General features: G+C 42.5%; 6 protein-coding genes across 6 annotated transcripts; 3 read left to right on the top strand and 3 right to left on the bottom strand.

The window, feature by feature from the left end:
* Nucleotides 1-11,643: 11,643 nt before the first annotated feature.
* J4E87_004923 (uncharacterized protein) lies at nt 11,644-14,859 on the bottom strand (the record flags this gene model as incomplete). The annotated part of the gene is made up of 5 exons (XM_049376540.1): nt 11,644-13,701; nt 13,747-13,902; nt 13,949-14,257; nt 14,402-14,780; nt 14,831-14,859. 5 exons carry the CDS (start codon nt 14,857-14,859, stop codon nt 11,644-11,646), a joined length of 2,931 nt encoding a protein of 976 aa, XP_049234051.1.
* A 2,126-nt stretch (nt 14,860-16,985) lies between these two features.
* Nucleotides 16,986-17,507, top strand: J4E87_004922 (uncharacterized protein; the record flags this gene model as incomplete). Its single annotated transcript, XM_049376539.1, has 1 exon — nt 16,986-17,507. The coding sequence occupies one exon, from the start codon at nt 16,986-16,988 to the stop codon at nt 17,505-17,507; it is 522 nt and encodes a 173-aa protein (XP_049234050.1).
* A 906-nt stretch (nt 17,508-18,413) lies between these two features.
* On the top strand, nt 18,414-19,825 carry OLE1_1 (stearoyl-CoA 9-desaturase; the record flags this gene model as incomplete). Its single annotated transcript, XM_049376538.1, has 2 exons — nt 18,414-19,194; nt 19,254-19,825. 2 exons carry the CDS (start codon nt 18,414-18,416, stop codon nt 19,823-19,825), a joined length of 1,353 nt encoding a protein of 450 aa, XP_049234049.1.
* A 71-nt stretch (nt 19,826-19,896) lies between these two features.
* Nucleotides 19,897-21,253, bottom strand: J4E87_004920 (uncharacterized protein; the record flags this gene model as incomplete). The annotated part of the gene is made up of 2 exons (XM_049376537.1): nt 19,897-21,081; nt 21,131-21,253. 2 exons carry the CDS (start codon nt 21,251-21,253, stop codon nt 19,897-19,899), a joined length of 1,308 nt encoding a protein of 435 aa, XP_049234048.1.
* A 164-nt stretch (nt 21,254-21,417) lies between these two features.
* Nucleotides 21,418-22,398, top strand: J4E87_004919 (uncharacterized protein; the record flags this gene model as incomplete). The annotated part of the gene is made up of 3 exons (XM_049376536.1): nt 21,418-21,587; nt 21,780-22,303; nt 22,355-22,398. 3 exons carry the CDS (start codon nt 21,418-21,420, stop codon nt 22,396-22,398), a joined length of 738 nt encoding a protein of 245 aa, XP_049234047.1.
* A 2,182-nt stretch (nt 22,399-24,580) lies between these two features.
* J4E87_004918 (uncharacterized protein) lies at nt 24,581-25,272 on the bottom strand (the record flags this gene model as incomplete). Its single annotated transcript, XM_049376535.1, has 2 exons — nt 24,581-24,851; nt 25,238-25,272. The coding sequence occupies 2 exons, from the start codon at nt 25,270-25,272 to the stop codon at nt 24,581-24,583; spliced, it is 306 nt and encodes a 101-aa protein (XP_049234046.1).
* Between the last annotated feature and the right edge of the window lie 539 nt (nt 25,273-25,811).

Here is a 25,811-nt window from a genome sequence, read left to right as displayed (position 1 = left end):
TAGTAGAAACTATAACTATTCTATATTTAGTTAAAAGGTTTCTAGGTTCTAGAAGAACTAATTATAAGTTACTTAAGTGTTATATAAGTCTTAGATAGGTAACGTATTATATTAGTTAGGTTAGTAAGATAGAAGTAACTTATAGCGCTTATAGAAGAAAAAGAAGTATAGCTAGTAGAAGAGCTTATAGTAGAAAAGCTTATCTAAGTAGACTTTAGCTTTGCGCTAGGTATTCTAGAGATTAAGAATAGTAGTGTTAGTAGTCTATTAAGCTGTAATAACTTTCTTATTTTTACTCTCTAGCACTATAGTAATCTTCTTATAGTCTATAACTATAAGCTAGTACTTATTATAATAGATATTAGCTTTCTTCTTCTTATAGTTAAAGTTATTAATAAGCTAATTATACTTTTTACTAGTAATAGAGGTTTCTAGTTATAGCTTAAGCTTATTATACTCTTTAGCAATAGTATTACGTTTAGAAAAAAGTGCCTTATAAGTAGAGAGACTAGTTAACTCTATAGCGTAGCTAGTCTAAAGACACATTATAGTAGCTTAGAGTTTACGTAGTTTAGTGCTCTTAGTAGTATATTTCTAACTACTAATAAAGCCTTTAGAGCTATTAGTGTTTTAGGCTTCTTTAAGTAGCTAGGTAAGCTTATTAATATAATTATTCTTTAGCTTTATCTAATATAACGCGTTATAAATAATAGTAAGAAGAGTAGTTATATAGAAGTACTAGTTATTAGACTAGTTAAAGGCTTACTTACTAAAGTTTACAGCGTTAGTAATAGTTAATATAATCTTATCTTAGTATATACTATTATTAGAGAGGTAGTCTTAATCTACCTAGATTATAAAAGTAGTCTATTTATCTATATTAGTAAGGTTATTCTTCTTATATTTAAGAAGTTTAATTTAGTTATAAGATTTAGTCTCTAGGCTATAGAAGAGAACGCGTATATAGTAGACGTTATTCTAAGTAGCCTTAATAGTAATATTATAAAACTTAATATAGATATAGGTATTATCTAAAGTCTAGAGTTCTTAGTAACTACTATCTAAACTCTCTATAGGCTAAGATTATAAGTAGAATACTAGAAAGAAGCTTTTATAACGTCTAGAAGGCAGTAGCGCTAGTAGAGGTATAGATTCTTACGTATTACCTATAAGTATCTAAGTAGAGTTCTAGGTATTACTAAAGCTAAAGCTATTAGTACCTAGAGTAGAGGTATTACTAAATAATATTAGCGTAATATAGAATATAGATAGATATTATAGAAACGCCTTATCTCTTAATAGCGTATACTACGTCTACTTACTTATTTATTTACTACCTTCTAATATTATAAGTAAGATAAGCTAGTTCTCTACTAACTCTGTAATCTAATATTATTTATATAACTAAGCCTAATACTCTCTAATATTCTCTGTTAATAAATCTAACTATTATAGTAGTAGGCTTCTAGCAGACTCTAATAGGCCTCTCTTATCTTTATAGCTCTATCTTTAGTACGCTCTTAGTAAGATAGTAGTTATAGCCTATAAGTTCTACTCTATAGTTATATAGTAGAGCTCTAAAATAGCGCTATTACTTTCTTAATAGCGTTATTTCTAAAAGAGTATATATATCTAATTTACGTAATAAGTAGTAGTAATTACTATAGTAGCGTCTATAGTAATAGCGCTTCTTTAGGTAAACTTATACGTAGTTTTAATAACTAATTATAATATAACTTAATAAAGTTAAGTATAGAGTCTAGATATAGATAGACTTTAAACGTAGTATAGTGTAATAGGTATATTAAGTTAAAATTATATTACTAGTAAGATACTATATTACAGAATAAATACGCGTGTACGTAAGGTTTTAATATTTCTTACTTAATACGCGCTAGGCCTAATTAGATAGAGTTATAGGTTTAATCTATAATACTTAGTACTACTAATAGACTTAGTTTCTTATAGTATTAGTATTACTAATACTAATATAACTTTTAATACCTTATACCTTAGAAGTTAGATATATAATAGTAACTTAGATAATATAATAGTAACTTTCTAAAATATTATTCTTCTAGTAGAGTTTAACCTAAAAGATCTAGTACTATATACTTATCTTTATATAAATATACTTTTTATTATTAAGCTATTTTAGATAAATACGCTATTTATATACTATACTATAAAGAAGAAAAAAAATAAAGCTTTTACCTAGAAGAAATTTAAGCGTTAAAGAATAGTAAATAGTATATATACTTATACTATAATAAGGCTAGTACTAGTATCTATAGTAGTAGATAAATATATATAGTATAAAGAACTTTATTTCTAGAGTTTACTCTAAAAGTTAGAAATACTTAGAATTATCTAGAAAAAGAGAGATAAGCTAAAGGTATAAGTATAGTAGTAACTAGACTAGTAAGCTAAGAAATAGTAGTTATAAGTACTTTAAAATAATCTAAGCATTATTATAAAGTATAGAAAGTAGTAGTAAGAGCTAGAGAATTATTAGTATAGATAGAGAATAGGTAAGTAGATAAGTAAAGATAAGTATAGATAGTAAGTAGTAGTTACGTAATATAGTTAGAGTTATTAGCTTATAAGTAATTATGTATAAGATATAAGTTACTAGTAATTATATAGATATTATATAGATATCTTAGATTAGTTTAGAGGCTTTATACTAGTATAAGTAAACTTACTTAGTTTCTTTTTAGTGTTACGTAATTATATAAAGCTAGTGCTAGTACTAGTTAATAGTCTAGATAGCTATTAGTAATATATAATAAATATAAAGTAGTTAGTGCGTTATAATTACGCGTATAGTAAATATTATATTAGTAGTAGTATAAATATAAGTATTATAAGTTATAAATCTAGGCTTACGTTAGAGATTTTTTAAGTTTACTTTTAGAGTCTAATATAGTAACGCGTTATTACGTTATTATGTAATTATATAATTACGTAATTACTTAATTTTAAAAAAAGTATACTATAAACTCTATCTCTTAGACCTAGAGAGGTTAGATATTATTATAGATAATTACTTCTATAGTTTTTATATTAAGTAGTATAGTATATAGCTATATAGCGTAGAGTAGATTATTTCTAACTTTAAGAATATTATTATAATTTAGTAATAGTAGATATAAAGTATATACTTTAACTTTTATAGTAGTGTTAAAAAAGATTATAATAGTATTAAAAGTAGTTAGCTTTTATATTTTATAAGCTATACTATCTTTTAGTTTTATAATAAGTAGAGTAGTAATACTTTTATACTTTAGCTAGATTATTATATAAAAAGTAATATTAAGTTAAATACTTTATAGTATAAGAGTATCTATTCTAAGTAGTATATTTAAACTAAGCTTAAAAGTAATATATACGTAGACTTTTTATAGCGTAAAGATATACTTACTAGACTTTATTATAGAAAGTATGTAAAGTATAATATATATAATTTATTAAGTAGAGCTATTATCTAGCCTAGCTTCTATATATTAGACTAGAGCTAGTAGCTTTTTCTATTTTATATTTAGAAAATTTATTCTAATAAAAATCTTATCTACTAAAGTAATTACAGCGCTAGTATTAGAATAGATAATAAGGCTTAGACTTTCTCTTAATACTTTTATATTTAGTCTAAGCTTATACTAGTTCTAAAGTATAGTTAATTCTTTAATAAGTAGAGAAGCTATAGACTTAATAATTTAAATAGCTTAAGTAACTTAGTTATAGAAAACTAGTTATAGCTATAGAACTATTTTAGATTTCTTAACTATATCTAAATTAATAATAGTTATTATAAAAACTTTAGTAGTAAAGTACTCTATCTAAATATACTTATATAAGCTATTATTAGAAGTAAAGCTTTATCTATAATAGAGGTAGTTAATCTAGTAGTCTCTCTAAACTTTAATCTTTAGCTTACTATATTATAAAGTTTTAATAAACTTAAGCTTTTTTAGTTTATTCTTTTTCTCTTTTTTAAAAGTATTAACTAGAAAGAAAAGTTACTTATAAAGCTTATATTATATATCTTAGCTTATCTATACTCTAAAATAAAAATTATTACTTATTTTATTTTAGAAAGCGTCTTTCTAGAAAAAGAAAATAGATTTATTAGTATTAGAGTAGTAGAGTTTAAAAGCTTATTTAGAAAAGTCTAGAGTATAGTCTATTAGTATATTATCTTTAATAAACTTACTAAGTATAGAGCTTTTAACTATCTAGTTATAGTAGACTTTTTATATTCTTCTATATAATTAGCTTAAGTTACTAAGTTACTAGCTTTCTAACTACTAATCTTAACTAGTATTATCTTACTATCTATACTAATTACCTAATATTTAGAAAGTATTCTATAACTATTAAGATTTATATATACTTTATTAGTTATAATTATAGTTATTACTAGAAGTATTAGAAGTATTTTACTAGTAAGTATTAGAAAAAGAGTAACTATTACTATTACTTTAGTAGTTTAAGTTTCTTAGTAAGTAACTAGATTAAAAATAGTTATAATTACTATAGTTCTTAAATACTAGGTTACTACTATTTTATATACTTAAACTACTATACTAGTAATAAAAGTAAGACTTACTATTTATAACTTTATTCTTAAATATATTAATAAAAGTATATTTTCTTTCTTTAATTATAGTAAGAAACTAGTCTAAAGATATAGTTATAGTAGGCTAAGAAAGAAAAGCACGTATATATAAGTTTAAGAAGTTCTAAGCGTATATTATATACTAGTTATTATTATTATAGCTATAGCTAGTATTTTAGTAAAGATATTTAACTTTAAAGTACTACTTAGCTAAAGAGTAGCTATTAATTATATTCTTAGAAGTATATATTTACTTCTAAAGCTAGCTTATTACTTTAGTAGGCTATATATAAAAAAAGCTAAGCTTATCTTTCTATTAGTTAAGACTATTACTACTAATTACTTTAAGTTAGTACTTAAAGCTTAAGTTAGATTAGTACTAAAGCTAAGTATTACTCTTAAAGTACTAGTATAAGTTATTTCTTACTATATATTTAGGTATAGTATAGAAGACTATAATAGTTTTTATAGTATTAAGAAAGTTATAAATATATCTATAGTAGATTTTACTAGCTATATTAGTAATATTATCTAAGTAATTTTAGTATTTTATATTTAGATAAAAAAAACTAATAGTATTTACTTAGAACTTAAGTAAGCTACTTATAGCTTTTATAATAGTATTATTATTAGCTATCTTAGCTTTTTAAGAAGTAAGAGCTTATTAGCTATAGCTAAAACTTAACTATAAGTAGAGACTATTCTAGTAGTTAGCTTATATAGTAAAAGTAGAGTCTAGTTATAGAGTATTTTATTAAAAATACTATATAGTAAGATTATTCTACTAGTATAGTATATACTTAATAGTTAGGTTAATTATAGAGCTACTATATACATTTAAGGCTAATATAGATACTAGTCTATTACTACTACTTATAAAGAAATTTAGCTTATAAATATCTTAATTAATATTAATTCTAGTATAGAAATACTATAAATAATAGGCGTACTAAGTTTAAAAAGTCTAATTATACTAGCTAAGTATTTATACTATTCTATTCTTAAAGTTTATAAATATATTAATAATCTTAGTTTAGCTAATAGATTTATAATAATATATAAGAAAGCCTATAATAGTACTACTTCTAGTAGAAGAGAACTTTATAATATTATAATTCTATAAAGTATTATAGTAGGCTAGTTAATAGGCTAAAGCCTAAGTAGTAGTAGAGGTATAGCTATTAAACTTAAAGTAGGCTTTATTCTAAATAAAGAGTTATATATACTCTAGAACCTAGTACTATATTAGTTATAGTTATAGAAAAAAGTATAGTTTAAGTAGAATTATATTAGAATCTATTAAAGCTAAAAAGTATACTTCTACTAAATTATTTAGCGTATTAAAAGACCTAGTAATAAATATAGAGATTAGTCTATAGTTAGTAGACTTAGAGTAAGAAGTCTAAAAGAGATAATATCTTTTTATAATAAAGTTTTATTAATTAGCTAGCTAGAATACTTTACTTAGCTATAAAGAATATTTAGTAAGAGTAAGTTTAATATCTAGCTAACGTAAGTTTTTTTTACTACTCTACTTATATACTTTTTTAGTAAAAAGTTATAAAAGTTTACTTAGCTATAAAAATACTAAGTAAAAATCTATAACTATAGTAAAGTTAGAAGTAAAGTAGTTTTAAAATTATATAATATATCTAGATAAGTACGCTAGTTATTATAAAAAAGCTTATAATTCTACTTATAAAAGTATATAACTAGTAGCTTATAAGTAGACTTAGTAGAATAACTATAAAAGAGTATAACTAGAAAGGTATAGTATATTAAATTAGTTTAATCTTAGCTATTAGCTAGTAGTATTTTAAGTATAGAACTAGTAAAGCTTAGTAGTTAGAGAAGTATTACTATACTTATCTTAGTATACTAAAAGTATCTTTTAGTATATCTTTACTTAAGGTAGTTACTAGTTACTAAAGTTTAGAGGTAATATAAGTACTATATAAATAAAGATCTACTAAAAATAATAAAAACTAAAAGTATAAGTTATAGTAATATTTTTAAAATAGTTAAGCTTTTTTTTAAAGTTTTTATTAGCTTTATATAGCTTTTTTAAGTAAGCTAACTAGACTAAGAAGTATTTAAGTTCTAGGTTATTTTTAAAAAATAGTTAGTAGAGGCTAGAGATAAAATAGATTTCTTACTTAGATAAGAATATATTAGCTTATTAATATTCTTAGAAAAAGCTAAATACTTTAAAAATTTTAATAATAAACTATATAACTTATAAAAAGTCTAGAGTAATAGTAAAGTAGAAAAAGTTAGTATTATTAAAAGTAATAAAGTTATATACTTATATAATAGCGTCTCTAGTAAGAGTAGAAAGTTATACTAGACTAGAATCTTAAAAGTCTAAAGAAAGTAGATTATTATTTATAAAAAAAAGAGTAGTATAGAAAGTATATATTAGCTAGTACCTAGATCTACTTCTCTATATACTAGCTTATATACCTTACTACTACTAAGACTTATAGAATACATAGAATTAGTACTATTTATTTTTATTTTCTCTTTTTTATAAAGCTATAGAACCTAGAACTTTATAGCTTACTTTTAATAGCTAAAAGATATTAAAAGAATATATATACTACTATCTACTATAATTAAAAGTGTTTAGAAAATATATCTATATTATAATTATATACTATATTACTTAGCTACGTTATATATATATTTAAGTATAAGCACTTTATTAAAGTAATATATTAGCTAGTATATAGTACTATAGAAATATTAGCTTTATTTAGTAAAAATCTATTAGTAGAGAGTTAGGCTACTATAGTAATAGTACTTATAGAGATTAAGTAGTATAGCTATTAGTACTAGAATATTACTAAAAGTATTAGTAAAAGTAGTAGTATATTATAAAAGACCTATTTAGAGCGTAGATAGTAGCTTTTTATACTAGTAATAGTTTAGATAGTAGTAACTTTCTACTAGTACTAGTATATACTTACTAAATTTAAATAATTTAAGCTATTTATAATATAGAATTCTACTACTTTAAAAGATATAACTTTTTTAGTAGTAGTTTATAATATCTAGACTTACTAGTAAGATTAAAATCTAGAAAAAGTATAAAAATAGTATTATAGTAGTAGTAAAATATATTTATAAATTATAAAAAAACTTATAAATACTAATTTTATATACTATAGATAGCGTATTATATATTTAGAGAAAACTATTATAGTTTAGATAGTACTTAGTATTACTATTTTATATAAGCTTATACTTAATTTAATTTTATTATAAAAGTTAAAGTCTTAATAATATCTTTTTAGACTTAAAAAGAGTTATAAGTATAGCGTACTATATAAAATACTAAATACTAAAGTAAATAGTCTTTACTACTTTATTTAACCTTTATATAGTTATTATAATATATATAGTATTACGCTATTAAAATTTAGTATAAAAAGAGCTATAGTTTATTATAGAGCTACTAATTATAAAAAATATAGTAGTAATACTAAGTAATTAATAGCCTTATAAAGTTATAAAAGATAATAAATTAAAAGTATTACTAAAAGTAAGCTACTATTTTATAAAATATAAGTATAAGTATAATTATATTATAATGTTTACTAACTAACTAGTGTAGAAGAAGGAACTAAGTACTTATTAAGGAATCACGTGATAGCCCCGCTACGCCTCTTCCTTATCACGAAGGACGCCAACCAGCTGGACACCGTAATTTGCTTCCAAAGTGACCGCATCTTCATCACACGGCCATCCTTCGCAGACTTACCAGGGGAGGGACAGCTATTAGAGCGCGATGAAGCTCCTTGATCTGCCTAGGGAGCTCTTTGAGGCGATCTTACACTATGCCATCCTTGCTCGGGGAACGAAAAGAGGTCTGCGTCTGAGGCTCATAAACCGTATGGAGCACTATCATGTATCAAGCTACAAAGCTAATGACCACTAGATTACTTCGCGCAAGAGGTGATGCGCGCACTTCGTACATTCCGGCTACTCGATGGGATCATGTTCCGCCGTTGCTATTCATGGGAGGTGATATACTTCTATCAGTCCTATCTGGAGTATCGAGTTATGCATGAGCCTCCGAATGGTAATCGGTTCCTAAATGACGTCCGAAACATAGCCGTTCAAATAGCGGCTCTCAGTCACGGCCATAAGGTCGATAATAGTATCATCGCAAACGTGGTTCACACTCTTTTCCCAGTGGAGGCATGGGCAAGCAGATCGACTAAGGAGCGTTTGAGGGATGACTTCCGTCGCCTACTCAAGTGGGACTCCGTGGAAACCGAAAAGCAGCTTTTTGGTGCCGCGCTTTGCACCAATACGCTATCGTACATTCGGCAGTCCACAAAACTACGAGATGCCATGTTATCAAATCCTAAAAGCCCTGATAACAGCTGTGTATTTGGAGATTATGTTTGGCTCGCCGCAAAGTTTGGCAACGAGGAACTTCTAGAGTATCTCATGACAAGCGAGGCATCCGATCTCGGCCCAGGGTTAAGATTCCAACTTTTTGAGTCTGCAGCGAAAGGATCTCGAATAGATATTGTTCGATTCCTATACAACTTCCGAAGCGAGGACTGGCCGTGGCATTTCGAAAGCTCGACAACTTGGGGCAAGGGCCCCCTGTACTACATCCGCGCAAGCGTTCGGGACCCTCAAGTATGGGATTTCATTGAGGCTTTGCGCATCACTCGTGGCATGCATCCGACTGGCAGGAAACAATTATACGGCAGGATTCGTCATTGCGCAGCACTTGGCCTAATAGACATGGTTTCGCATCTAATCCGTGTCGCCGCACATACCAACGAAGATCGGAATCGGCACTCAGTCCACATGTCGTTCATATCGGACTACGAGGTCTCATGTAATTGGCGTAATGAGGCAGTCAAGCACGCCATCGATCGAGGCTACGTACCTATCGTCGAGCTTCTACTAGACGATGGGGCAGACCCGAATCAAGCTCTTACAAGCGCTGCTCGCTATGGCCAGAAAAAGGCCTTGGAAATGCTTTTAGATCGTGGGGTCAACATCAGTGATGCGGTTGTCGAAGTGGGAATGAATGAAAGCCGCAAAGTGGTACCCACTAAGCTCTTAGCGAATGTAGAAAGAGGACCCTATCTAGACGTAGTGCGGCTACTTGTCGACGCCGGCGTTGACGTCAACGAAAGCATTGGCAAGGACAGCCCTCTCGCCGGAGCAATCGCCACAGAACATACAGCATTGTTTGAGTTTCTTCTCGAACGAGGAGCGGATTTGCATTCTCCTGGAACAGCAGAGGAGTGCGTGCGGCGAGCGAAGAAGGATGGGCTGGAGTCTATGCTACTGTTGCTCGAAAAACACGGCGTTGATGTTAATGTTGATTTGGAAGAAGCGACTTGATGATTTGAGCATGTTGCATCGTTTGTCATTACGAAAGGCTTGGACGCAGCCATCAACTCAGGAAATATGTCAGATTGGTATTTGAAAAGAAGCCATCTCATGACTAGAATTTGAGGTTGTTTTGTTTGAGAGGAAGGCCAGGACATAGCAATGCGGCGAATTGTTTTTGATAGCTCTCAAATGACTCAGAGATTTTGTAGAGCTAGAGTCGAAGGAATAAGAGAACTCTTTAAATATTCTCACAGAGCACATCGCTCTGTTCAATTGATCTCTTAGGCGTCTCTTTCATGCTGCGCTCCAAGCAAGATTTGGACAGTACACGCCAAAGCTTTTCACTTTTTTATGTCAATATGCATTACCCCTTCTAAGTTCTAGAAGACGGTATCTAGGGTGTATGCAGCACTCGAGGTGGACTAATTGTTTTTTTCAATTCCAAGCAGAAGAACATATGTGGAAACCAAAGTGGGGTTTGAAGCAAGGGGCAGAGGGAGCCATTACTGATGTCGTTTACGGTTTTCGTGATACGACACAGTAGTGATCTGATGCGCGAAGCATAATGGGAAAGAGTAGTGATTTATACATCCTTCGCCTAGTGGACTGGTCTCGAACGCGCAGAACATGTCGGTAGCAAAAACGAATTTTTGAAGTGGAGAGGAGGGACAGTGCACATTTATACGTTGTGGGCCATTTTGGAAAACGCAGAACACACCGCAGCAGGACATTCCGTTGGCAACGGTTGCTTTGATTCAGTTTCTGGGAAGTGTAGAATATAGAAGAGTATTCCAGAGTCCAGTAGAGCATGTTTATATATCCTCAAGCTAAGGCATACTAGGCCCAAATGATGCGCATCAAGCCCGGCGGAAGCACACACCGACATCGAAAAGCTCATGGTCTGTTTTAGAGAAATCGTGTACTCGGTGGTAAAGACTGAAGAAGCAGAAGACCGAGCAGCACATTGCAGACGTAGGTAGTGTCTTGGGAAAGGAGCGAGCGAGGAGCAGAACACATGTAGTCGATTAGCTGTTCTTTTGTTTTGAGAACAGCCAGTTCTACTCGCACCATGCCTGCCCGACTCTAGCGTTTTGAAAGCCGCATGCGCAAAAGGTGGATGGAGAACGACAGAGGCATGATAGTACATTATGTTCTTTTGTAGGAACCAGAATCACAGCTCGCAGACATCGTAAAAGCGAGATCGTTTTTTGGACGTTGAGGCACGAAGGTCCGAACAGATCATCGGGGGAAGACATCCACATTTTCGTTGACTCGTTTTGCGAAGACACAGTCGCACAGTCGGCCCACATCGCATCTTTGTTGAGGATTTTCGAGGAAGTCCCGCCACATCCCGACAACCCAAAAGCATTTTGAAAAACTTTGAGAAGAAAGTGAGTGATAAGGAAGGAAGTAGCGTAAGTGCCGAAGCGCGACTTTATATAGACCGCTTTTCGGGTGATTGTCGGGGCGCACAGCTACGTCTGGTTAGCGGAGAGAGTACGATGATGATCATCACCATCACCAGCACATCGCAAAGAATGCATAGTCAACTCGCAAATGACACAGAAAAACGGTAATTGTCCTCTGACGGGAGTGTGCGCCATGCAATGCTGTCCTACTAAAACGCCATGGTCTAAACGCCTTGCACCAATACAATATCACAGCTCTTCCACCTCTCGCTCAACACTACTCGTCCTCTCACGAGCCTTCGACTTCCCTTTCTCCATGCGAAAGCCCACTTCCGTCCTCGCATCATCCGTCAGTCTACCCCACTCAAGCAACAGCCTGAACATGTACACCTCCATGTCCTCCTTCCTCAACACCTTCTCCGTCCAAACCTTGCCATCGCGTGCGATCTTCTCTGCAGCCTTGATGTGACCCTCCACCATGCGCTTATTCCTCGCCTCGACGCCATACCCACCGAAGTACGCGAGCGAAGAGAAGAGATCGTGTAAGCGTAGATCGACAGGAACGAAGTGTTTCCAGGCAGTGAGGCGACCTTCGTACCATTCACGAAAGAGGGCAGCCTTGAAGACCACTGAGTTGGACTGTAAGAAAGGGAGGAAGCGACCGGAAAAGCCAGCTCCATCCGCGTCGAAGAGGTAGCGGTAGCGCCAGTGTTGCTTGAAGTCAATAGGATCGCCGAAGCCGAACTCCCGTGTTTGGTCAATGCAGTCTTGGCCTGCACAGCGCGCAATCGGACCCACAAGGCGGACATCAGTTTTCGTCTCGAGAAGTCTCTTGATATCATTCGTGCGCTTCAGCATGTACTCCAGGTGGCCACTATGATCGGGTTTCGGAAGAAGGATCGGTTGACGGGATGTTTCGTTGTTCAGGAGATGCACGATTCGTTGACGGAGCATACCTTTCCAAGTGCCATGGGTAGTCACACCTTCCGTAGTTGTCCCGCGCCAGAAGAGAACATCTGCCTTGTCCTGGAAGTGAGGATCGGGGAACTTTTCATCAAAACCATACTTGCTTTTGCCCAAGTAATTCCATGGTGATGGGTATCTGATATCGACGAAACCGGGAGCCCGACTCTGGCTGAAGATTGGAACCATGTCATGAGTACCCATAAGACTAGCAGGACTGAGATGCATGCCGTGTAGATTGGCGATATCTGGCTGATGGCACGGTTCTGATGATAAGCTCCAATTAGCCACGAATGCGCCCATGGAATGACCTTGGGTACAAGTGTGACAGAAGGATCTCGTCTGCCAATGCCGCTCTTTTCGTGCGCGCGACTCAGGTGGACATGCGACAGAACCGAAGGTCTCATACGAATGCTTGATGCGCGCGTCGACGAAAAAATGCGGATCCGTTCGTACGCGGTCCACGTCCAGCCATTTCTCTGCGCGGTCTACGCTGAAGTCTTTACCCGGGCGAGACGCATCAGGGGAGCGGTACTGCTGAGGCTTGTCAAGCGCATCTCGCAACCGCTCGTACGGTGCAGCCACGCGACTCTCATCGTTTAGGTTCAGAGCAAGATCCATATCCGGAAGCGACTCGGAGAACTGCTGAATCATGGCCGCCGCGCCATCCATCATCCAACGATGTGTACCGGGTACGTTGTTGAAGACCTCCACCTTCCCGTTTCTTATGCGTAATCCACCGACCCCCTCATGCGTAGCCAAGACAGTGGCAGTACGTAAGCGAAGATCATCGGCGTTAAAGGAAGAGAAGGGTGCCAAGTCTTGTTCGATATTGTCGTAGTCATCGATTACAATGGAGTTCCGGCTAATGGCAAGGTGATACCACTTGTCGAAATTCGGCGGAGGGTCGCGGTTGTAACGTTTTCGATATTGCACAACGGCCTCCGAGAGAGATTTACTCCGGTAGGCTTGTGATGCCCATCGGTCGTGCTGGACTGTCGCGATATCGATCAAGGTAGTGATGGGATGTTCGAGAACGGGACCGTGCCGACGATATACGACAACACCGATGGAGAAGGCGATGAGAAGTACGATAAATCCAGCCGACTGATTCCTGCCCAGGCGGATGGGTACTTTCGATCGTATGCGGGTTTCGATGCTGGTGTCTGTGACGAGGTAGAGGATGAGCGCAATGGTGAGCAGAGTCAAACACAAAACAAGTCCGACGGTGGATTTTGGTGGGAACGAATAGGACACGCCGGTGCCCAGAGCACGGAGAACGCCAATGTATGCAGAGGAAAATGCACCAAGGAGCAAAGCGCTCATAACGCCATACAATCGAGCCTAGGAGGTCAGCGAGAGAGGGGCAGAGGGGAGATAGTAACGTACCGATTTGAGGAAACATAACGTCATAAAGGGTATCATCAACGATAAACGCAAAAGACCAAGGAGATATTCAGACGGAAATGAGAGCATCCACTCGCGATGCTCAGGCATTGCGGGGTATATGATAATGCCGGCGACGAGAAGGACCAAAGAAGATGCCTGTTCAGGGTCAGATGTGTATGGTGCATGAAGGCGATTGACGTACAGTAAGTGTCAAGCCGACTAAGAGATGATTCGAGGTACCATCTGCAAGATGGATTGTCCAGTCGTCGGCCTCGGAGATACCATCGTCGATCAGACGGTATACTATCTGGACGATGACGCAGTCCAGCAAGAAGCCGAGGAACTGAAGGAAAGGAATGGCGGTTGCAGTCGAGTCTGCGGTGGGACAGATGTAGTTGGAGTGCAACGAGCTGGACTTGATGATGACAAGGAAGCTGCTGACAGAGAGCAGGAAAGAGGGAATGATGTATCGCGTGGAGCCGTCGAAGATGAAGCTGTAGACGCGGTCGAGCTGGGTACGCGGGCGCGTGTCAGCACTCCAGGCGGGGTATTGTCGCTGACTGGGGTGCCGAATGCTGTGGTAGAGGGCAGCGACGAGGGGAAGGAATGACTATATCGGTCAGTACTGTTGGCGCAATGGGAGAGGTTTGCGCACCAATGCAGAGGGGCCGCTGCACTCGACGTCCTTGGTGACGCGGTAGAAGATGGCTATGCGCCCGCATATCGCGAACAGCAGGACGGCCAACAGCGCGCCGACAGCCCGAACGCTCCATCCTCTCCGCCGACCTGGCTGGCCTGCCTCTGTCCATATCTCTTCGGCTGCCGGTCTGCTCTGCACCTGGTTCAGGGCTATGGCGATATATCTTGTATGCGGTTGCGGCTGTGCACTGCGCGACGACCAGGCTTCAATTGCGACAACGGCGAGGCCAGTCAGCAGCAGGACGATGGCGACGGTGTGCAGCGGCTTGTCGAAGGCGAAGGAGTAGTCGACGGGGGTTGCAGTGCTCAGGTACCCGGATGCTAGGACGAGGCCGCTATTGTCTTGTCAGCTGGTGTGCTGCTGGTAGCCTAGGACTGTGCTTACCACGGGAAGAAGAGGGCCTTCCTGTCCATGACCGCCGCATTCTTCGTGGCTTTTCTTTACAGCGGTGGGGGGAAGAAGTAGTCGCGACAGGCAGCGCTCAACATGGCCCGACGGTGAATTGAGCGACGTGAGAAAGTGATTGTACTGAGGCCCGCGTCACTTGGAGCACGGCTGCCCGGCACCTGCAGCCATACCACCGGGCTGTGCTAGAGACCCTCACACTAACGGGAGGTGGAGAAGTCCGTGCCCACCCCGAGTCGAACGTCAATTAGCGGTTCTGCTATACGCAAATACGCATCTCTACGACGCATCCCATGTTTCGTCCACTGCCACTCGCTGCGTCGACATCGCATTCGATGGGTGAAGGCACCCTGCAGTCGCCGATCGGACCCTGGGACGCCATCTCCAGGAACCGTCCGCAATTACATCACGCACACGAGACGGCTATCACGGCAGCTATTGCACTGCTTCGCCCCGCTGTGAGACGTGCGCAACTTGAGATCGCCGCTCTTGGTCGCCCTTAGCGGTATCAACTCTTCTTCAATTCTTCACCATGATGTTTGCCACTGCGACACCGAGTTCGCTATGAGACAGCAGTCGTCATCAGCCCTGGCGCTAAGCTACTATCGAAACAGCTTTTCTTGCGAGCGAATGGTGGGGTACGTACATGTCTTCAGACGCGGGAACATGCATGCGCCTCACTTTGTGGTGGCGCCAAGCACACGCGGCTGTCAGCATGTCATGCTCGTATTGATATGTGAATACAGTCATGATGGTGTCCACTTTGACGTTCTCGCATTGTAATGACTCCAAGACTAATGCGCCAGGAACCCGCTTTTGTGAGCAAAGGAGCTTCGTTCGCGGCACTGTAGCAAAATTGGAGCTGCCGGCGAAAACTGGCCGAAGACGATTACCACATCCCTAAGGACTGGCAGTCTGATGTCCGATGAAGCGCCGTGGTGCAAAGAGTACTACTGCTAGGTCTTCGGCGCGGATACATGATCCAACGATGCTTCAGCTCAGACGACTTATAGCTTTCTTTTGCGGCGATGGTCAGAATCGGAGTTGGATGGGTGGAATGATCCAAACCATCCGCCAGCGACATCACTACTGTCCAATGACATCAGGGTCTTATCAACCCCCTGCCTTGGAGTATCCCGTGCAGTGAACATGAGCCCGGTGTATCTGCCCCCCAAAGAAGGAAGAACTGTGCCAACTTACGGTAGGCGTGCTTAGTTTGTGAGCACGTCGAGGAGGGTGGTATCTGCATGGAACTGTGAGAGTGTGTGACTGAGCTCTCCAAACATCTGAGGACAGATACAGACACTGTTTTACAACCTAGGACTTGGGTGGGTTATCAAGCGCGGTGTGTATTACTCGTCGGTTGACTCGCATAGGGGTGCGAAACCGGTCCTTGGTTCCGTCCACTTCATCTACTGGTAATGCGACATCCCGAACCGAGCGGCGAGCCACTCACGATCCAACTACACACAATCATTACCTATACAAAGGTACATCCGAATGAAATACATCGCGACCATCTGAGACTTCCGGCACCGACCACTGGGGCAGTCCAAATCTGACCTCGCCATCCCTCACCTTTGTTTCTTTGCAACGACGGCCTCTCCTTTGGCCTAACATTAAGGGCTTTGCAGCGTTGTAACGGCTTCCAAACGCTGGTGATCTCTGCTCAAGTTGCGAAGCTGCTGTCTCGATCGACCAATACCTCACAATGCAATAACCGATGACCGTCACTAAGAATCGCGGCGCTGCCAGAAAGGCGAAGAAGCGACAACCCCTTCCGTAGGTAGCCCGTATCCACTTACTTGCCACGAGAGCTAACACATGGTAAAGGTTAGGTCGCAGAATCCTCCGCCTATACGCAGGCTCATCACACTGCACGTTCTCGGTGCATGCAGACCTGCTTTGCAAGCATTCCGTTTACTTTAAGAATTATATCCAGAAAGCAAGGAAAGAGATCGAAGGCGAATGTGTCATATGCCACGAAACTCTCCATGCGGTGGGCGCAGACTTGACATACTGCGAGAGATGTGGGAACAACCTTCATCAAGACTGCTTGGGCAAATGGTACCAGACCAAACCCACGTGCCCTACATGTCGCACGAAGTGGGTCGATCCTTCCCCCTTGGATTGCATGGTTCTTGAAGATCTCAGTGCCGATGGGTTCGATATGTGGGCTCAGTGGCTCTACGGATCAAGCCTCCCAACCTATAGCGCGGATCAAGGAGAAGATGAAGTTCGTTGCATCCGGCTGATCGATGCGCATATCGTGGGCGACTTCGTAGGAGACAGCGATTTCGTACAAGTCGTGCGCCAGGACATCATCAGCTGCTACCTCAACGCCTCGGACGTCTCTCGCCAAAATCTCATCGATCGTGTATACCATGACACACCTGGTTTCTCGGGTCTTCGAAGGATGTTTATCGACCTACATATCGCCACGCACAAAAACATATTCCACAACACGTTTAAGATAAAGCGAGATCTTCCGCGAAATGTTATCCAGGAGGATATTCTCTTGAGTATATTGGATAAGACGAAAGCTCGCAATAACGAACAAGTCTGGGATATTATGAGAACTGCTGGTCATATCGAACAGGACGAGGAAAATGTTGACGAAGGTGATGATACTGGAGATGAGAGCCTGGAGGATTGAACAGAATTTCTGATGCGGAAGAACATGGATCGATGGTATGGAAGTGTGGATCTGGCCTAGAAGGGTCGTCGGTATTGGCTGGGGTCATTCGAGCGTTCAGAGCAAGTTCTCTACGCGACCTCGAGAGACCTGGCTGTCAAATAGATGCGACTTGTATTGTAGGACAGTTAAAGGGTGTTTGAATGTGTAATGAACTTACGCGCAACTACGCAAGCGGGTATCAGACGCATTCGCAAGGTCAGCAAACGTGAGCCCCATGAATAGTGTATTCAGCCGTTATAGCACAGAACTCGCAGGTACACACAGGATGACGTATAGCAACCATGCGCATACGTCGGATAGGCATCAAAATCGCGCCTTCCAAAGTCTCGAAATGTGTCCTGTCGTCTCCGCCAAGCCGCTCGCATCCCACTCCCGAACTCGCATCCCTCGCCCAAACCAGGTTAGTCATCAAACCACCGAAGAACAGCCAGGTTCCTGCATGCCACTAAACCAAACCCGGCATTGTAAACTTCATCAACCACCCACCACCAACCCCCTCCAACCAATCACGCGCATCACGCAGATGTGCGCACGACGCCCGTGGAATCCGGGTCGGAGGGTTTGGCACGACCGTCTCGCCGTTACGCACGTTTGTTTTTGCCGATGATGGGGCTGGAAAGCGTGGGAACCACGTTAGAACCACGTTTTCTCTTCTAGCAAGCACCTGGGCATGCAAGGCGCAGGTGGCCCTGCGTTTTTTTAGGCTGACAGGCGACTGGTGTATTCGGTATGTTCCGGGTAGAAATGTGGGTGGAGGTACATATACGAGGCTATAGTACTTTGAGGTAGTAAACCGCTTCATCAATTTCGTCTTTCTGACCTGCTTTCGTGTGTGTGGGGGTATTCAACTACCAGGACGCTACGATGGCTGCTACCAGCACCCCACTAGAAAAGGAACCGCACATATCCTCTCAACCCATCACCTGGAGGAACTGGTACAAGAAGATAAACTGGCTCAACACAACGCTCGTCATCCTGATCCCAAGCTACGGTCTCTACCTCGCCCGCTCCACACCTCTCACCCTCCCAACTTTTCTATGGAGTATTGTCTACTACGCCACAACCGCCTTCGGTATCACAGGTGGATACCATAGGCTGTGGAGCCACAGATGCTATTCCGCACGCCTTCCCCTACGCTTATTCCTCGCATTTACAGGAGCTGGAGCGATTCAAGGCAGCATACGGTGGTGGAGCGCTAATCACCGTGCTCACCACCGGTGGACCGATACCATGAAAGATCCCTACTCGGTTATGCGCGGACTCTTATTCTCGCACATCGGATGGATGGTGCTGCATAACGATCCGAAAGTTAAAGGGCGGACGGATATTTCTGATCTGGATAGCGATCCCATCGTCGTGTTTCAACACAAGCATTACGGTAAACTGCTTCTGTTTACAGCCTGGATCTTTCCTGCCATGGTCGCTGGCCTGGGCTGGGGCGATTGGTGGGGCGGCTTTGTGTACGCGGGGATCATACGGGCTTGTTTCGTGCAGCAGGCTACGTTTTGTGTGAATAGTCTTGCGCATTGGATTGGCGAGCAGCCGTTTGATGATCGGAGGAGTCCGAGGGATCACGTGTTTACTGCGTTGGTGACGATGGGTGAGGGGTATCATAACTTCCATCATGAGTTTCCGTCTGATTACCGTAAGTTGATGCTTCCTTTGAGCAATGGGAGGAGTAACAATACTGATGCTAGAGCAAAGGGAACGCGATTGCCTGGTACCAATACGACCCTACTAAATGGCTCATCTGGATCATGTCGAAGATCCCGGTCTTTCCTCTAACATACGACTTGAAGACTTTCCGCTCGAATGAGATTGAGAAAGGTAGACTTCAGCAGCAACAAAAGGCTCTCGATAAGAAGCGATCGATGCTCGATTGGGGTGTGCCACTCGCTCAGTTGCCGGTGATTAGTTGGGACGACTTCCAGACTCAGGCTTCGGCCAAGGGCGCTGCTTTGGTGGCTATCGCTGGAGTGATACATGACGTTTCGCCGTTTATCGCTGATCATCCTGGCGGCAAGACACTGATCAAGAGTGCGATTGGGAAGGACGCTACTGCGGTGTTCAATGGTGGGGTATATGAACATTCGAATGCGGCACACAACTTGTTGTCGACAATGCGTGTTGGCATATTGCGAGGCGGACAGGAAGTCGAAGTTTGGAAAACAGGTGCGGAGAAAGACACCAGAGACACCAAAGGGCTCGGTGTTGCCAGGGCTGGTGATCAGATCACAAGGGTAGCTGCGCCAGCTACGGCAGCCACAGCAGCCTGAACCATTTGAAGCCGAGGTATTGAATCTTTCATTTCAAACACAGAACTCTGGGATCGTATATGATCCTTATTCTACTTGCCCGAAGGCACCTCCTCCCACTGCACTCCGACCCATTCCTCCACATATCCGACTTCTCCTTCCTGAACATCGTTGGGTTTGCAGTCTTTGCTGCATACTGCCATAATAATAGTGCCCCATTCCATGCCGTCGAGACTCATCTCATCAGCCTCTAGCTCGGTGATCGCATGCGGTGTCAGCTGAACCTCGAAGACCCTGTCCGCGCCACAAGTCGAACAGCGAGGGAACCCAGCCCCACTCCGCGAGCCTGCTGTCTTGACTTTTGCGTTCGACGAGGAACCATTCTCTGAGTGTGGACCCAGAAGCTTGCCGATCGCATCGTTGTCGCTGTACAGGAGCGGCTTGCCTTTGTACTCATATCGTAGCACCTGCTCTGCATTCTCTCCGATGCGATCTGCAAACTTTTGGAACGTCCTGTCCATGGATGACTCGAACACCTCCTTGTCTTCTTTTCCACCACCGCTACCGCTTCCTTCGTTATCTGTGTCCATCCGTACGTTCGCTGGGATTGAGGGTGTTGACGGGGCGTCTAATGTCTCGTATTCGGCGTCGAGGTGATAGTGAGGGAATGGCGTAGGGAAGGCTGAGTCTGCTGGCCATGGCTCATGCGGGCGCGGGGGTTGTTGTTCGGAGGGAGGTGGTGACGAGAGACGAACTTTGGACGCGAACGTCTCGGGGAGGGTCGTGGAGGCTTCGTCCTTCTTCTCTTGAGGTTCGCTCACTTGCACTGCGGGTGTGGGAGTCGATGCGCCGAAGGGATTGGCACCTGGTTTGGAGAAGGGGTTCGATGATGCTGCGCCATTCGGGTTGGACGAAAACGGGTTCGAGAAGGGATTCGCGGATGTCGATGCGCCTGTCCCGTTCTTCACTCCGAACAGCGACTCGCCAATCTTGGGCTGCGGCTTCTCTTCCTCCCTGACTTCCTTCTTCTCGGCCCTGGGGGCGCTAGCCTTATTGTTGGCGCCTTTTGCGATGCGCACTCCGCGTATGCCCCTTACACTGCCCTCCTTCCTTCTACACGGCTTGCGCCGACACGTCCAGATGTAAAGCCGCCGCTCGTGGCCAGGAAAGTTGTCGGGAAGGTCGCCGTTGAGTTCGAGGAGGAGGCTAAGGTAGCCATTGCAGACTTTACATTTTGCTAAGGCGCCAGAGGGGGCTGTTTTCTCATCTATCCAACTCTACTATAATCGTCAGAAAGACGCTCGGCGTGGTTGATGATATGCGTACCGGTGCGCCTCCAATATGGGAAATCGCGTCGCCCGTTGCTTCCCTCGCTGCATATCCTAGCAGAACATTCGTCTCGGTGTAGTCGCCCCCATCGTCTGAAGAATCACTGTCATAGGGCGCCATTCTGGTTGTTCTTGTGTATATTTCCACAGTTGATCGTTTGGCGGGGTCTAACTTTTTTGAATATGACGCGGGGCTGCTCGGTGGCCCATGCGCCTTTTGTCGCACTGAGCGAATTTGACCAAGCCTGCAACACCAACTCTTCGTCGCTCATCCACACAACCACCATGGGCGCCCCTTTCGACTTCGCGCCTGAGCGGCCGGATCACATGCAGCAGATCCTCGATGGACTGGATCGCTACAACCCAGAGACGACGGGTGTCTTCCAGGACTATGTCATGCAGCAGTGCGAGAACCAGACGTACGACTGCTACGCCAACCTCGCCCTGTTGAAGCTGTACGTGTCCCCCCGACTCTTCCCCCCATGCTACAAGATGAATAAACAACCACAACGTTTCCTATTACCCGAGGGATGGAGCATGAATCACTCCCCCGCTGAAGTTTATTATTAGCTCTATCTGACAGCTTTCTCCTGACTACCATTGTACCTCAACCATCATCGTTACATCTGCTAACCACGATGCTCCAGCTACCAATTCAACCCACACCTTGCCCGTGACGAGACCATCACCAACATCCTCGTCAAGGCTCTCACCGTCTTCCCCAGCCCCGACTTCTCCCTGGGCCTCTCCCTCCTCCCTCCACACGTCCTAGCTCCTCTTTCATCTTCATTACACAACCCAGCTGCTGGCGACGCGCCGCTATCAGAAGCTGTCCAGAAGCTCAACGAGCTGAGGAATTTGCTTGAAGGTGCCGACTACTCTACCTTCTGGTCCACACTAGACTCCGACGACCTGTACGCCGACTTGATTGCCGATGTCTCAGGGTTCGAGGAGCTGATGCGCGTACGCATCGCTGCAACCGTCAGCCAGGCGGTTCGCGAGGTTGACCGCAGCATCCTCGAGTCGTGGTTGAACCTCTCTGGAAGCGAGTTCGACAACTTCGTCGGAAGCGTTTGCGGGTGGAACATCGATGGTGCCAAGATCAAGGTGCCCATCAACAAGGACAACGAGGCTAAGGGCACCGTTGTCCGTGAGAACGTCAAGTTCGATCGTAAGTACACCAGCACCACGAACTTCGGGTCGCTGCTAACAAGCCTATCAGAATTCGCAAGGGTCATCAAGAGGGCATACGAACAGCCCGCATGAGCGACACGATTTATACTATGACGACATGAGGCTACGGTTTGCACGGTCGGCGTTTGAGGCGGACATTACAGCTGCATCAGTATGCGACAGAAGCGTACCAGCTGGCCTTCGACAACCGCACAGGTTGATTTCGATGGCTCGCTATATACCCCAAAAGTACGCCGCTATGAGCAGGGCCCAGGAGCATGAAATCTCCATGGGCTAACAAACATCCAATCACATAAATCCGACAAAGTTCAGACAAAGTTCACTGCTCCTCTTTGCCTTCTTTCGCAATCTAGATCTCCTTTTCGTTTCGCTTCTAACAACCCAGTCCCTGTCAGAAAACGGTGGATCACGGTCCCATAGGCTCGGAGAATCCTGACCTAAGCTTCTCACACTCGCCAGTAATCAGCCGCATGTCTATCATTCGTTATTAAATGTCCGACATCTGGAGCAACTTCTGGCTTGTAACATGGCGCGACAGTCGAATTGAATCGTACTGCGATAGGGAGTGGTGCCAAGTCGATGCGCAACGGCCCCGTGAATTTCGCTTATGCGTACGCCACCTTTGCCTCTTACCAACCGTCCAACCCTGTCAACAACAACACCAAGGACAGCTTCTACGTGTTTACCATTGCGCATTCCAGTCGATAACAATGTGGCGCGGCGGGTTAGCTCCTTTCGATCAGGTTTTGACCCTGACAGCTGAAGCTTGTTCGACATGATCACAGCCTGGAGTGTGCTTTTTGCGTTGAACTATGCAACGCGAGTCTGCGATTGTATATGGTTATGGTAGGGGTCGATGTCTTTTGCGCATTCCTTACCTTTACCTCTACCTTCACCTTCGGCGGCCCTACACCTGATACCTAGGTATTCACTGCGCCTTGGTCACATGATACCCACATTCTGCTCTGCACACATTCACGCCCAGATTTCAGCTGCTACATAACCCTCACACTCTCTTCTCTCTCTCTCTCACTACCAGTAACATTGCGAGCTCACATAACCGTCCACGTCACACACAACATATACGAAATCTCCACATCACAGTCTAAAGACCGATCTTACCGACTCGGAACAATTCAAGTCCAAGTGCGCTGGTAGCAAGCTCTAGCTCACGTCACACGCGGCTTCTCGTCAGGTCTCACTCGTGACCGCCTCGGCTCAGCTGCTTCAGCTGCCTGTAGCTTACACGAAGCTGAGCATTCCATCAATTTGGATCACGTTCAAAAAAGCGACTTAAGTCTGCAAAATCGCCCAGTTGTGCGACCATACCGAACATCGATAATACGTCATCATGTCTCTCCGGGAATTCGTACTCTTCATTGTGTGCGCCATCCTCACCTTCGCGACCGCGCAAGCCAGTCCACTATCATCACCACAGCAAGCGTCTTCTGTCAAGCGCTGCACGAATGCCGTTGCCAATCCCTCATTCGAGATCCCTGTGCTGTCTCCGTGGATGGATATGGTGACCGGCTCGTGGTACTCTCGCGGAATATCCACATCCCCTACAGGCGGGCACTCCGGCAGTAATCTCTACGCCGCGACATCGAATAGCTCAGCGGTCCAAGCTACACTCACGTTATCGCAATCCTACATTGATCTTCCTGTCGGTGCGACGGTAGATTGCTACGCATGGGTTACCGGAAGGAGACCGAATGGGCAAACGCGCGTTGAGATCTTCATGGATCAAGTCAGCTGTGGAGAAGCAGTTCATATGGGGACTGGAAAAGAAGGCTGGATGAAGGTTGGAGGAAAAGTTCAAGTGCAAGATGTACCTGGAGGCGTTGGTCATTCGGTTGCCATCAGTGTGCAGGGCGATGGCGTTGAAGATGAGGAAGGCTGGAGAGTGGCTGTTGACGATGTTGGTGTGATGGTCGGATGCTAGACGAGCGGAAATGAGTGGCATGAATCAGGTGATCAGGTCAGGTTGGGTGGAGAGAAACCAGATTGGCCGGAGACTGTCCAAGGGCTAAGATGAATAAAAGTGTCCATCAAAGAGCAGCCACTGCCGAGTGAACTTGAACTATCAGAGACGAGGAGAAAGATACTGAGCTATGATGTCGACAAAGGCAAGATCGGGTGTCTTACTAAAAGACTTCGCGCTAGCGGTCGTATTTGGCAGCTGCAGTATGTACTCTACCCAGAAGCATTAACTAACCCCCGATCGTCGATCAACCGCGGTTTTCAAACACTTCAATCACTCCGGTTCCTTCAGTCCAATCTCCGCCGCCTTCCGGTCGCAGAACTCGGCCATGTCCACATCCTTGATACTCAATCCCTCGGGCTTATGCGTAGTCCACTCAATCTCGACCCTATTATACAGATTCGACCAACTCGGATGATGCTTCTTGACCTTGCACTCATCCGCAACGAGCGACATGAACCGCCAAGCCTTTGCGAAACTGGTAAATGTGAAGGTGCGCGTGATACTCTTCTTCGCAGCGTTGATTTGCCATGCAGGAGAGAGGCTGGACACGCGTTCGGGTAAGTCAGTGGGTTGGTTGGCAGCGTAGATCATGTCATGCTGTGTATCTTGTTTCGGCTGCGCTGCCGGACTAGATGACGGACGAGAGCCAGTGGATAGTGACCGGAACCCCGTCGTAGTGCTTGCGTATCCCGCATAAGGTAGGGAGGTAGCTTGTTGCGGCCGGATTTGCGTCTTGCAGCGGGTCAGCAAAGACGTTTTGGTGCGACACTGATGCTGGCACAACGCGATGTACGATGGGCTGTGATTTGTTGGTTAGATGGGTTTGAGTTCTGAGTCATCAAGGCAGGTGCGAGGGGCTTTGGTCAGACGAGGGAGTGGCTTGTTTGTTGGTCTTGGAGTCTTGGGGGAACTAGTCGTTGGACTTACGGGAGAGCCCGTAAGAGATTTGGGGGCCTTGTCATGATGTAGATGGACTTTGGTGGTGATGAGGGGTTCAAGTGCAAGCAAGCGTTGATGGATTACGGCTAGTTTCCTTTTCAGAAAGAGTATAGGAGTAATTTATCAGACTGTGCCACAGAGAAGGATGATTAGTTGCGAGTTGCACAACAGATGTGAAGGCGATGCATGGTGAGGAGCGGAGTAGGAGTGAGAGCTAGCTACTACGATACGCCTTGCAAACGCGCATGGACCAAGGGTCTCGAAGATTACGGAGTACCCAGACGGCCATGTATCTAACCAAGATTTTGAGGAAGACAATGAGAGTTGTGTAATGACAAGACTCGTGCATGAAACTAGATGGGATGGGATGAGTATCACAAGGTTCGCCTTGACAGCCATCGGCTGATGCTGCGCATGTGCTTAGATGGACAGATGGGAATAGCAACGGCTGATCCGCGCGGCAAGTCATCAGCGTAGAAACATTGAGGGAAGGCGTACTGAAGCAGCGATTAACCTATCTCAGAGCGCAACAAACACTCCATTCGGTCCTTACGGGAGCTTC

Source organism: Alternaria ethzedia (assembly GCF_023757985.1).
Source record: "Alternaria ethzedia strain BMP 0044 chromosome Unknown scaffold_9, whole genome shotgun sequence".
Taxonomy (NCBI): Eukaryota; Fungi; Ascomycota; class Dothideomycetes; order Pleosporales; family Pleosporaceae; genus Alternaria; species Alternaria ethzedia.
Note: the sequence above shows the minus strand (reverse complement) of the source record. Positions and strands in the feature narration are given on the sequence as shown.